Source organism: Cherax quadricarinatus, chromosome 42, assembly GCF_038502225.1.
Source record: "Cherax quadricarinatus isolate ZL_2023a chromosome 42, ASM3850222v1, whole genome shotgun sequence".
NCBI classification, from domain to species: Eukaryota; Metazoa; Arthropoda; class Malacostraca; order Decapoda; family Parastacidae; genus Cherax; species Cherax quadricarinatus.
Window position 1 is genome coordinate 4746972 of NC_091333.1, and position 13991 is coordinate 4760962.

At 34.9% G+C, this 13991-nt stretch overlaps 1 protein-coding gene across 1 annotated transcript in view; it reads left to right on the top strand.

The window, feature by feature from the left end:
* The window catches only part of rdgBbeta (cytoplasmic phosphatidylinositol transfer protein 1), a 29960-nt gene extending 16605 nt beyond the window's left edge, over nt 1-13355 (top strand). Inside the window, exons 7-9 of the mRNA XM_053786327.2 lie at nt 1777-1932; nt 2483-2626; nt 2842-13355. Coding sequence (XP_053642302.1) covers nt 1777-1932; nt 2483-2626; nt 2842-3045 — 504 coding nt within the window. The 3' untranslated portion in view covers nt 3046-13355. The remainder of the gene's footprint in view (nt 1-1776; nt 1933-2482; nt 2627-2841) is intronic.
* The last annotated feature ends 636 nt before the right edge of the window (nt 13356-13991 follow it).

Sequence of the window (13991 nt, forward strand, 5' to 3'; positions counted from 1 at the left end):
CTAATATACATTCACAAATGTGGTGATGATATTTATACAATTATTACAATATTGCATAACAGTAAATCTTCTATTTTTTTGGTTTGAATAAAAATTCATTATGTGAATAAAAAATCAAAATGGAATTCATTTGTAAAGTCTCAAAACATAACTAATGAACAGAGGAAATGTTAGTTTAGTGCCAGGAATGTCTGCATTGTTTATTCTGGACCCTATTTTGAATTTGGAATATTTTGAACTTTGTGTTAAATTGGCCAAATTACCAATTTCCGATCACATTATTTTGTAGTTGAAACAGTTGACTGGGCGATTTATTGTGCTCATTCGATAGAATAGAAGTAATACTAGTGAAATGGCTAAGAATTTGGTCGACTGGAATAATGTAATTGGCCTAAAATGGGAGTCAAAGTCGGCAAAATCGCCGATTCGTAAATATCGCTGACACAGCATAATTTTGTCAATTTTCCATCAAATTTCGTACTTTTTGTTTTATTACCTTCAGAAAAAGATTCTCTACCATTTCATAAGAAAAAAATAACAAATTTTTTTTTAAAATTCTTGGACCCTGGTGTGCACTTTGAAATTTGGCCTCTGGACCCTGAAAGGGTTAAAAATAATAGATTAGTAAAGAATTAAAAGGCACAATGCCGTGGCTGGAACAATATATAAATAACCCGCACATAGGAGGCTGAAACTTGTGATGACATTTCTGTCCAACTTGGACCATTAACTAGTTAGAGAGAGGCACAAAGTGAAGGGATCCAGGATGTATACTAGAGGGGGACAGGACAGGAGGTGGGAATAATATGCAGTAGTAAGAATGGTAGTGGTGGTGATAGTAGTAGTGCTACAGTAATAAGAGGTGGTAAAAAAAAGTAGTAGCATTAGTGAAAATGGGGACAGTGGAGTGTTAGAAGAAGAAATGGTGGTGGTAGTAGTAGTAGTAGCAGTATCAGTGAAGGTAATCTTTTTTTTTTATTATTATTATCACACTGGCCGATTCCCACCAAGGCAGGGTGGCCCGAAAAAGAAAAACTTTCACCATCATTCACTCCATCACTGTCTTGCCAGAAGGGTGCTTTACACTACAGTTTTTAAACTGCAACATTAACACCCCTCCTTCAGAGTGCAGGCACTGCACTTCCCATCTCCAGGACTCAAGTCCGGCCTGCCGGTTTCCCTGAACCCCTTCATAAATGTTACTTTGCTCACACTCCAACAGCACGTCAAGTATTAAAAACCATTTGTCTCCATACATTCCAGGTAATCTGTAGAAACAAAAGAACAGAGAGCTAATGGCCCATGGAGGTAGGACAAAATCCCTATGGGACAAAACACCCATAGGACAGAACCCACCTAGGCAGAAAACAGGAAAGGTAATGAAAATATAGGAAAGGCAAGGGGGTAAGGAGAGGAGATGATAAAGATCAGGTCATGAGTGTTTGGAACTTTGGAGAATTTCACAATGTCCTGTGGGGGGTTTTGTCTTACCCCTGTAGGCCATTAGCTCTCCTGCAGTGCTTTTCTGTTGTCTTGTTTTTATAGACTGCCTCCACTATTACTTTTGCACCTACTATTTGTTTATTAAGACTCCACTCACTGCCCATTTTTTTTCAAATGTACTACTACTTTCTTATTGCCACCCTCATCACTGTTGCACCATCACTGCCACTGCCACTAATACTAAAACTACAGTAGCTTGATTGTAGACTAGTTGTGATGAAAATTGTATTCTCATCTGTAATCCCCTAACTTTATTATATTTATGAATTGCAGGACCTTTCTGCCTTCAAGTCAAAGAAAACTGGCCGTGGCCCTTTGAAACAAGGATGGCGTGATTGTTCAGATATCATCATGTGTTCTTATAAGCTTGTTGATGTTTCATTTCAAGTATTTGGACTTCAAACTAAAATTGAAGAATTTGCCCAAAGAGTAAGTGGATGGTTTTTATGTTTCTTGTCCTGTCAGATAGTTTGAAAATGTTACAAGTAAATTCAGTAACTAAAGTGATGTACACTATATCTTTGTCACTGTGACACAGTTGGTAAGGTAGCCTATGTTTTGTGATGGAACTTTCCAATTTTTGTGGCAAGTTGGAAATGGAGAACAACATAAAAAACATAGATAGGCTTAAAACAGTAGAGAAATTATAAATTTATGGTAATGAGGGTGTAGTAATGTGAAATGTTTTGGAAATGGCTTATGGATATTTTCCTTGCTATATGTGTAATGCCTTCTTTAACATGGGAGACAAAAATAATTATAGGAGGCTGCAGTAGCTTTCTTAAAGAAAATAATATAGTGCTGTTCCCAGTTTTAAAAAAAGGCATCGAGGTCAATAGGCGGTTAATATAGGTTACATGGTTTTTAAGTCATCATAGGACTGTAAATTAACATACCCTCTTATATCTGTTCACTTATAACTTTGTCACATACTCGACACTGTTTTATATTACAGTTTTGTATTCCGTATGAATTTCAGGCCATTCGAAGCATTTTACTTGTTGGTCACAGACAGGCATTTGCATGGATAGATGACTGGTATGGCATGACCATACAAGATGTCAGAGACTATGAATGTGGAATGCAGAAAGAAACTAATGAAAAGATTCGCTCTGCTCAACAGGTACGAAATTGTTGTACTCTTGTCAGCTGTTATGTAAGGCTGATCATTCACTTAATATTGTGCAGATGGAAGTTAGAAACTTGCTCAATCTGTCTGTATTTTATATGTATTTTCCTCATTGAACAGTATTTTTATTACATTTACAAATACATGTGAGTGGTTTCTTGATCTCTTGCACATATGGACATCCTCCTGTAACATTTCCATTCATTTAGTCTGCAGGTATAGGGAGTGCAGAGCCTGATAACTTGAAGAAAGAGGAAGATGAGGAAGAAACTGAAGACAAAGATCCAAGCATCTCTAAAAGAAAAGAATTGCTAAAGAAAGAAAACTCATCTTCATCTCTTGGTACAAACTCCAATTCTCCTGTCACACCAGAGAAAACAAGTTATCTTTCCACTTGGTTTAAGTGGTCTTAGAATCATTTTTTAAATGTACTGAAGAAGTTCCAAACCTTTTAACCATTTCTGGTATCAAAGGCAGAATAAAACATTTTGCACTTCATTATTGATAAAATGTTGATGGGTTGCTTGCTTAATATCTGCTTTAAACCCCAATATATATTTATGTATTAATAGTAATTATTTAGAATAGCTGATTATTATTTAAATCTCTTGTATGTAAAGCAGCTAAAATTCTGCATCTCACTTTAGTGATGGAAGATTTATTCTACGAATTTCATGCATAAAATAACAACTAGCCAGATTTTTTAAATACGCTTTTATTGGTGGACTTTCTTAAGAGCAGGAAACAGAAAACTATGGTTGTTCATCAAATGTCTGTTTATATTGAAAGAATTAAAGATTAAAGAGTTTTGGGAGCAACAAATCGGATGTTGGAAATTGCCTATGAAAAAAAATATAATAATGTTACACTCATCCTACAAGTTATAGAGTTAATAAGAAAACTTTGTCTTAATATCTGTTGTATATTTGTACTCTTGTTCATTTAGAGCAGAGTGGTTTATTAAAGCTCTTTGGCAAACTCTAAATTACTATATCTCATTATTTCTAGTGCAAAGACCCATGTGCAAGTGTTAAAACATTTGCTAAAGGATTTCTCATGATTCTCTCTTAATAGTTTGTAGTTATGGAGCTTTTAAATGGCCAATAATGCTCTCTAATGGAAACAGCAAAAACAGGAGAAGTGTATTGTTTAAAATGTGAGAAGAGCTTACTCATACCAGTGCCTTCATATGACAGAGTTTAACAAATTTTAATGAGGGAAAATTAGAAATCCTCTGATTTTGTGCTTAAATTGTAATGTTTCAGGTGTTGTCTATATACATATTTTGAATAAAATGCACATGTATTCCATTATGAAATAGCATAATGGAAGTACTGTATGGCAAAGCTATTCTCATAATTTAAATTTTCATTCTTTGCTTTATGGGTTTGACACTTTTTTGTGACTAATAGTAATGTAATATTTTTTTACTTTGCTACATAATCAGGAATTACTTTATAGACAGTTTAACACTGTAGATCAGTTTTTCATTGTTTTTCTTTAGCCGTCCTTTTGTACTGTAAGGTAAGTATTGCAGTTACATTGAAATATTCATGACAAATAATCTTGGTTCAATATAAAGAAGTTCTTCGAGAAGCTTTTCATAAAGAATCATTTGATTTCTTTATATATTTATTATCCAAAGCTCAGTTGGTTTTGTTTGTCCTCTTACTTGCTGATGGTAGTCTTTTAATTTGCATTCAATGATTTATACTACTAAACTTTTAAATTGTGGTTGTATTGTTTATTTACTAACTTTTTATGTTGAACAGGTGCATTGGTGCTCAGTGGAGACGCATCTTGCTATAATTTATTTGTATTTAAGATTTTTCTGCATAGTATATACAGCAGGCTGGTTAATGCAGATTTTAATATGATTCCACTGTTTGTTCTTACAGTATTTATATATTTTAATATGTATTTGTGTTCATGTTTTTAATTGATATTGATTTTGGTTTACTGTATCAATAAATTCTTTTAAATAGTAAGTTATGGAATGGGAATATTCTTGTACACAAATGAAGTTATACCATTGGAACAAATAATTTAAATGATTCTGGAAAGTATTGGAGGATTGCTAAATATGCCTATTGTAGATAACAACAGGAAACACTAAGTTATGTTCAGAAAGAGGTCTGGTAAGAGGCAATATGTGTATCAAGAAGAAAAACTCAAAAATCATGCAAGGGTATTGCAAAGTACAACAAAAAGGGTCACCAGGAGTAGTGGACACAAGGTTAAAGGGTAGGCCTCTGCTTTTCACTTTACTAGTATCTCAAGTAAGAATAAGGGAAAGGAGGAATGCAAGGTGAATAGTTCCACTATGTAAGAAATAACTTCCTAACAGTTACAACTTGCCCCATGCAGTATCTTTTATACTTCTTTTTTTTAGCACTGGATATCTCCCACCCAATAGGGTGACCTGACAAAGAATAAAATAACTTTAGCTGTCAGTCATTCAATCTCTGTCTTGCCAGAAGGGTGCTGACATGGCAGTTCAGATGACCCTTCAAACTGCAACTACACTCCTCTTTCAGGACTCAAGTCCAACTAACTGGTTTCCCTAAATCCTCTTATAAATGTTACCTTGTTCATACTCCAACAGCACATCAAATCATAAAAAAACCACTAGCCTCCACTCGTTCCTGTCTAACACTATTACAATGTGTTCTGCATAATTATGCTCTTACAAATGTGTATACTATATGTATTTCCAAATTTATGCTATATGTAGTGTTAGTATTATAGAGCAGTTGGCAAAAGAAAGGTAGACTGGTGAGAGTGACCAAGAAGCATGGTGAAAACATGTAGTGTGCCTTCAAGTGTGCAGTGTTGCTGTGTAGTATACGGGTTTATTGCTTTTTTTTTTTTGTGGATACAATAATAATAGAGTGCAGTTTAAGTTTTGTTATAGGAAGGTAGGTGCAGGGTGGAAGAACAGTAATTGATGGAATGATTAGGTGAAAATAGCAATAAAAAAAACTTGATCAGTGCATCAAAGTTTTTATAATGCAAAAATTATGAAAAACATACCACAGTCAGTGCTGGGTATGCACAGGGGTTATCTGGGAGATGTTACATTTGTGATTTACAAGGAAATTTTCCCCCTTCTGCCGCCCATACCCTCGCTTCCTTCCCTACCCTGCAGCGCTGTATAGCCCTTGTGGCTTAGCACTTCTTTTTGATTATAATAATAATAATACAAGGAAATTGCTTTGAAGAGATTCAGCAGTGTGTGTGTAGGAGCTGCTGGAGTAGTTAGTGTCTAGGAATAGGTATGAAATGAATACAAGGAAGAGCAAAGTCATGAAATAAATGCTGTATTGCTTAAAGATTGGAGGTCAGATTTAATATTTTAATGTTAAGCACTAACCCCATGCGAGTCATTCAGCACAAGACACGGTGGAGGCTCGATTCTCCATCTGCTAAGTGCCAGGCAGATGATTTTCCTATTTATTCTTGTCTTAGTCTTGCTATAGCAAACCGAGGATCAAGCCTCCGCCACTTCATGTACTCAATGACATCCACGTATTATTAGGAGGAGAATCAAGCCATCAAGATGCTGCTCAATGATCGACATGGGTTTTATGCTCATTCCATGTACCTCACCTGACTGAAGCCTTGTAAAGTGATCAGTAGGAAGAAGGTTGCTAACTTAGTCCTGATGCCATATGAATGTGAAGTGAAGGCTAGAATCACATATGCAGGTCAATAATTAAAAGAATAAAAAAAAGGGTCAGAGTGAAAGGAAAGAATATGGAAGTAAATAATTTTATTATTATTATTATTATTATTATTATTATATTTAGGGGAAGCACTAAACTTGTAGGGGTTATACAGTGCTTGAGGAATGTGAAGCAATCACATTCAGTCTTAGAAAAAGGAAGACTAAGTCCAATTCCTTGAATCAGAATCCCCTAACCAGCATTAAAGAACCTCCCTGGATTGGAGAGAATATATTTGCAGTAGATATTTGGGAGTGAATGTGTCAGAAAATTGGGTTTTAAAGTATAAGGTAAATCAAGACTATGTGAGGGAAAGAAAGTTGAAAGATTGTTAAGAAATCTGTTGACAGTATGAAGTTTTTCATTGGGTGCAAAAAAAGAAATACATTTCTGATTTTCTGTTGGTGTGAACAAGTCTTTGTATGCTCCAACCTGTATGACTTGTGGGTTTAGTGCTTAGTTTTGATTGCAATTTGATTTTATGTTGCAACAAGGGAGAAGTAGAAATGTGTAATGATGAAAGTGCAGTGTATTCAGATACTTAGGACTGAAGAAGGTATAATTCAAAAAGCAGAAGAGGGATCATTGAGATGGAGGAAGATCACACATGAGTTTAGAATTTTTTGTAAATACAGTGTATCAGAATAATAGTGAGCAAAATCAGTTGATTGAGAGAGAGAGAGAGAGAGATAAATCTGAATTGTTTAGATGGAAAGCATGGTTTCTGAATTGTGTGTGAGTGTGACCCATTATTCATTATGCAATGCCTGAATAGATCCCTTAACTAGTAAAAGAAAGTGATGATGTCCAAAGAAGTGCACATAAACTGTTGCCTGATTTGAAAGGAATAAGGTTTGAAGAAAGCATTAGAGTACTAGCCTATTAAGGAGGGATACCTTGATGCTGAAGAAGGTCTCTCTTAATTGACTGTACTTACTGTCTTAGAGCCTGTAGATTTTATTTTCAGCATCTCCATGAGTGCCCTAATGTTGTAACTATCCTCCAAAAGTTTTACTTTCAGTACAGATGTTCTTACTTTTATAACAAAACTAATATATTGTATCAACTATGACTCCCAATTTGCATTTGTACTAACCTTCCACTTCAACATAATTATTGTGCTTTTTATCACAATAATTATCTTGATTTCAAGGAGTTAGATCTACTCTTCCCTTCCTCCATTCAAACTTGATTAGCTCCCATTTCCCAGGTGCTGTGTGACTTGTGTTGATTTATCACTTCCTCATGAATATAATGCTGTATAGCCCTTGTGGTTTAGCGCTTCTTTTTTATTATAATAATAATCATGAATATAATAATAAAAATAAGAAAGAACTTGGCTTGTTGTCTCTGCAAGAATGGAAACCAAGGTGAGAGTTAAGAATGAAAGCTAGTCTGGGATTTGATTTTGACAAACGGTATTTTGGGCAAAGGGTAGACTTGGATATGCCCCTTACTAGGGGTATAACATAAAGGCATGGCTGGAAATTACAGTACATGCTCAAATGTGTCACAGGATTATTCAAAAGTGCTTCAACGTAAGTTGGTGTTTTAGTAATATTTTTTAGGTATCGTGCAGCTCATCATAGCCCTAAATGAACCACGGAGCTATTCAGTATCATTTTGTTAAGAGAGACTTTCACTGAAGTGCTTTTGAATAATCCTGTGATACATTTGGGTGTGTAATTTCCATTCATGTTGTCTTATTACATCCCAGGTACAGAGCCTGTCCTTGTCTACTCTGACAGTGCTTTAAAGTATTGATAATCGTATTTGCATTCTTTCTTCATTGCTCAGTTTCTTCTACTGAAGCATCAGACTTGATGCATTGCTTTGGACTTTCAAAGAAGTTTACCCTGTGATTTATTAAGTGAGGGTTCCATACAGGTGCTTCATACTCAAGAATGGGCTGCCCATCTGATCTTGTGTTTTGAAAGTCTTTATCCAGGTTACCGAATCTCTCATGTTTTCACACTCGGCCTGTGCTATTACTTTTATTCTGTAAGTAGGTTTCAGGGGTCAGGATTGGTATAATAGTTATTTAAAGATGTTTTTCCTTAACTGTTTCAATGAAACTTTTATCCTCTGGTCTCTTTTCTGCAGTTACCCTCGATATACAGTATAATATAGTGTTACATAACATTCAATGATTTGTTTTTATGTTTGAAATGACTACATGTATAAAAATGTCTTAGAGCTACATTAGGATGTGATTCTAGAATTGATTTTGAAATTACATACTGAAATTCAGATGTTTTACAAACATCATTGCCAAACTTTACAAATTGAACGTATGGTGAGAATTATAATCAGTCGGAAACAATATCTAAAATGTGCTATTAAGATATTTTTGCATTTTTTTGTGGAATAAGTGTGTAAGTCAGTGATGTTACCTATGTAAAACTGTTAATTTTTACATAAAAAAATGTCTTGGTAGGTCTAATTGCTTTTAATGGAGATTAACAGTGTTACTCAAATATATAATGTATACCTTATTAAAATTAATTAAGTGGGACCCACTGTGAAGCATATATGTTACCGCTGTACCACTGATATTAACGATGCTGAAAACTCTGGTATTGTTACACTCACTGTAGTGTGATATTTCAGTTTGTTCTTATACATTGCTAAAATGGTTACTCTAGTTTGTATCATGTTTATTGTTAACATGTGATATTATTGTGTGGCAATTAATTGTTCTTGGCTTTTGGAATTTATAGAGTACTGTAATTATTATAGTTCTTTCTTCAGTATTATTCCTTGTCACATGATATGTGAGACATACACGTGTATGATTTGTGTTACTTTGACATCGAGTTCTTTAAATGTGGTTGTGTAATGAAAAGCAAACTATTCCATACATAAATGTGCCTTATATTCGCTAAGAGCATGAAAGGCTGAGGTTTGGCATCGTGCTTTCTAGATCTACCGTTGAACTGCCATATTCTAGTGCATAATAAAGTGACATGAAATACAGAATTTTAGAAGGTACACGAGTGTTTGGAAAGGAACAAGTTTATCAGTAGATAATTAACTATTTATGACTGAATTTTTTTCATACTTTATTGAATGAATGCTGCTGATTTTTTTTTTTGTCATAAATACACAGGTGATTGATTTTAACATTATAATATGCATTACAGTGAAACTTTTTATATCCTTTTATAATGGGACTGAAACCCTATCAGATGTGGTTAACTGTATTAAACTGCAGTACCAGAAATTTTTTCACAAGGTACTGTCATACTATATAACATTTGTTTTTAAATATTGCTTAATTTATAAAATGGTGTAATCCATGTATTATGGAAAGGATGTGCCAAAGTATTGGTATCAGCTAATTTTTATAGTATCGGGTATCGTCTTGTTTGATAGTAGTGGGTATCAGCTAGTTTTGATATCGGTGTCAGTGGGTATTGACTAAATTTGATCGTATCAGGATCAGTATCAGCCTAAAACTAAGTACAGTGGACCCCCGCATAGCGAACGCATCGCATAGCGAACAATCCGCATAGCGAACGCTTTGTTCGCTGAAATTTTGCCCCGCATAGTAGACAAAAACCCGCTCAGCGAACTTCGTCCGAGACGCGTCCAATGTGCGGCCTCGGCCAGCCTCACATGTGCCGCCTGTCCCATTGTTTACCAGCTAGCCTCCGCGGTAACATTCAAGCATACACTCGGAATATTTCGTATTATTACAGTGTTTTCGGTTCTGTTTGTTGAAAATAAGTGACCATGGGCCCCAAGAAAGCTTCTAGTGCCAACCCTGTGGTAAAAAGGGTGAGAATTAGTATGGAAATTAAGAAAGATTTTGAAGGGTTTGGGGCTAACCCTGAGAAGCCTATGCCAGTTGTGGAATCCATTGTGCCTACTTCAAAAATTAAGGAAATGTGTGCACAGTGGGTTGAACTGCAAACCTTTATGGATGAAAATCACCCTGACACAGCTGTTGCAAGGCGTGCTGGTGACTATTTCAATGACAATGTTATGGCCCATTTTAGACAAATCGTAAAGGAACGGGAGGTACAGAGCTCTATGGACAGAAAGAAGTCCAGTGACTCTCAAGCTGGTCCTAGTGGCATTAAAAGAAGAAGGGAAGTAACCCCGGAAAAGGACTTGCCTCCTCAAGTGTTAATGGAAGGGGATTCCCCTTCTAAACACTAACACTCTCTCTCCCCTCCTCCCATCCCATCAATCATCACCAGATCTTCAATAAAAGTAAGTGTCATGTAATTGTGCATGCCTTTTTCAGTTTGTGTGTACTAAAATTAACATTTTTTTGTGGTAAAAAAATTTTTTTTTCATACTTTTGGGTGTCTTGCACGGATTAATTTTATTTCCATTATTTCTTATGGGGAAAATTAATTCGCATAGCGAACATTTCGCATAACGACCAGCCCTCTTGCACGGATTAAGTTCGCTATGCGGGGGTCCACTGTATCTGTATTAGTATTGGCAAAAAAAATTGCTATTGTCTCATCCCTATATTATCGTTCAGTATTTGTTCACTGTATCCTACAGCATTACTGGTAATTTTTTTTTTTTTTTTTTTTTTTTTTTTTTATAAAACTGTCTATATAGATCAACCTGTTCAATGAATCCCTTTCAGATTGATATGAAACAACATTTAACTTAGAAAACTTTTCTTACCAGAGTCCATGGGGATGTGCTAAAGCCATAGTGTTATATAGTGCCTGGGGAATGGGAGACAATTAGGTTTGATCCATAGAAAGGGAGGGTAGCTCCAGTTACCAGGATCAGTAACCTCAAGGCACCTCAGCTGAAAGGAGCAAATGTCAGTGAGATTGCTAGTAATAATGGTATAATTACCAACAAAATGTTAGGTAAGTGGACTCAGATGCAACTAGTAAGTACGTTTATTCAGGTATATACAAATACAGTTACATAGATTATCTTATATAGCAGCATATGTGTAAAGAACCTAGGATAACCCAAAAAAGTCAGGCAAAGTGACTTATTATAATACTATAAAGGAGATAATATCTTATTATTATACTATAAAGGAGATTTACTGTGAATAAGGTAAAATGAGTTATTTATATTTACATGTGTGTTAGCTAAAAAAAAAAAATAAAAAAACATTCTCCCTTTCTGTTGCTACATTCATTAGGCACCTTTTGACTCTTGAACTGGTTCATGCTATGACTGGCTTTGAGATGTGCAGGCAGTTTGTTCCATTCCTTTATTGCTGTACAATAAAAGGTGTTTGAAGCCTGGCCACTGACTGTGGGTACTACAAAGTTGTGCTCTCTCCCCTTAGTACTATGATTGCTTTGGTTCCCAGGCTTGACAAAATTGGCAGCAAGATATTCTGGACACTGTTTGTGAGCAATTTTATAAACTTGATTTAACTTCATTTGTTTTACTCTGTGCAGTTTATATGTAATAACATATTGCTATACAGAAAGAAAGTCATTAGCATACATCAGCATTTCAGGCAGACTAATCCTGATGCTTACACACCACTTAAAACTAGACACAAGTGACATTTTATTGTTGGAACCTTTCACTCTCCAGGATCAAAACATTGCCACAATAAAATGTCATATTAGTTGCATCTGCGTCCATTTACCTAACAATGAGATTGTTGTCAGTAAATTTTGCTATGGAAAAATCACATTCAGTCATTTGTCAGTTTTGTCTTACCTAATTGTAAGTTTTCTTCATATATGGGACCTTTAAATGGTGTAACAATTTTTGACTGAGGGCAGTTCTCCCCATTCTTCTACATCTAGTAGTGCTAGTTTATGCTTGGTACATACTGCCTCAGAACCACTCACTAAATCATAGTGATACTAGTTGGGATGCTAGCTGGAGATATTGTAAGCAACCACCTGGCTGTGTAAGGCCAGTGTGGCTTGGTTCCTATGGACAGCACACATATCTCTTAAGAACTGCAAATGCATAAAATTGCTGAAAGCATTTAACCCTTAAAACGGTCCAAACAGTTCGACGTTCAAATTCGTAGTGCTACAAAAGTAGATCTACTTTTTTTACATATTTTCAAATATAACAAAAAAAAATGTAGATAAAAGTTTTTTTTACACGTTTTCAAATGTAAAACAAAAAAGATCTACATTTTTTTACATACTTTCAGATGTTGAAAAAACGTATATATACGTTTGGACCGTTTAAGGGTTAAAAGAATTCAGAATATAAATCAGATTTTTTTTATTAATGATAATGATTATTATTCAGCTTTTTAAAAATCAATACCTCTCACCAGTGGTTAATTTTTCTTTGCTTAATTTTTAATGGTTGTTACCAATCAGGGAAAACTGATAAGGATATTTATTAGAAGTTGGTGGTTAATTAAAAGTCGGATATGACAAGTTTTACTGTATCTAATTTGTAATTTTTGTAACTTGAATTTGCTTTTGGAAAGTTTTATGAGAAAAGTTCTTTTGACATTACAGTACAAATATATTTTGACAATCTTGGTCACAAATATTGGTGCATAATAATAATAAAAATAAATTATTTCTTGAAGTATTTTGTGGTATTTATGGTTATTAGGAGTGAGCACATTGTTTTTCAGTAGTACTGTGTACAAGTGTTGACTTTTCTTTATTTTTGCACTCTTCTCTAGTAGTTTGCAAACGTTTTAATTAGAATAGATATTTGAACAATTTCAGTGTTAGGCTGTTGACAGCAATTGATGTGTGTAAAATTTCTTAATTTTTTATCTCACAAATAGAATGTGTGTTTACAAATGTGTGTGTGGGTATGTATGTATTGATATGTATGTATATTTTTTCTTTTAAACAGATGAAAGCACCTCTTTGTGATATTCTTGGAAAAAAAAAATGGTACTGTAAGTACTACATAATATAGACAGAATAATTTTTTCATTATTTTCAAAATGGAGGTGATTTTGCCTTTGCACTTACATGAAAGTTAGTCCACTGCAATTCTTTGTCTATGATTGCTCATAATTGGTATCTTGTACGTAGTCTGAAATAAATATTTTGATGATTTGTATTTGTATTATGTACCCTTATACAGAAATTATTTATAATATTGTCATCATCATTATTATAAGCAAGGGGAGGTGCTGAACCTGTAGGGGATGGACAGCCTATAAGAAATGGGAGGCAATTGGTCTTGATCCAAGGAAGAAAAGGATAGGCCCCAGTTGCACAAAGGCACCACAATTGAGGTGTTTTTATCCTTGAAAGTGTTGAGTGAAGAGCAAGACAGTTCTTAACCAAATTTAGGTATTTAAAATTACAGTTTTGTATGCAAAAATTAGACTAACTTCCTCTAAAAGACGATCCATTTTTGTGGTAAAGGGATTGTGCCTTTTGTTGATGCCATAGACTGTACTGACCGGGCTTCTCATGTCAGGGTGACTATGGTAATGGAGACAGAGAAACAAGTCACTTTAACTAACTTTTTATTGGGTTTTCCTAGGTAATTTACACATTTGTTATTATGTATGATAATTTTACTTGTGTGAACCTGTACCTAAATAAACTTACACTGCTTCCACAAATAACCCACACATAGAAGAGAGAAGCTTACCTGGAGTTTACCTGGAGAGAGTTCCGGGGGTCAACGACCCCGCAGCCCAGTCTGTGACCAGGCCTCCTGGTGGATCAGAGCCTGATCAA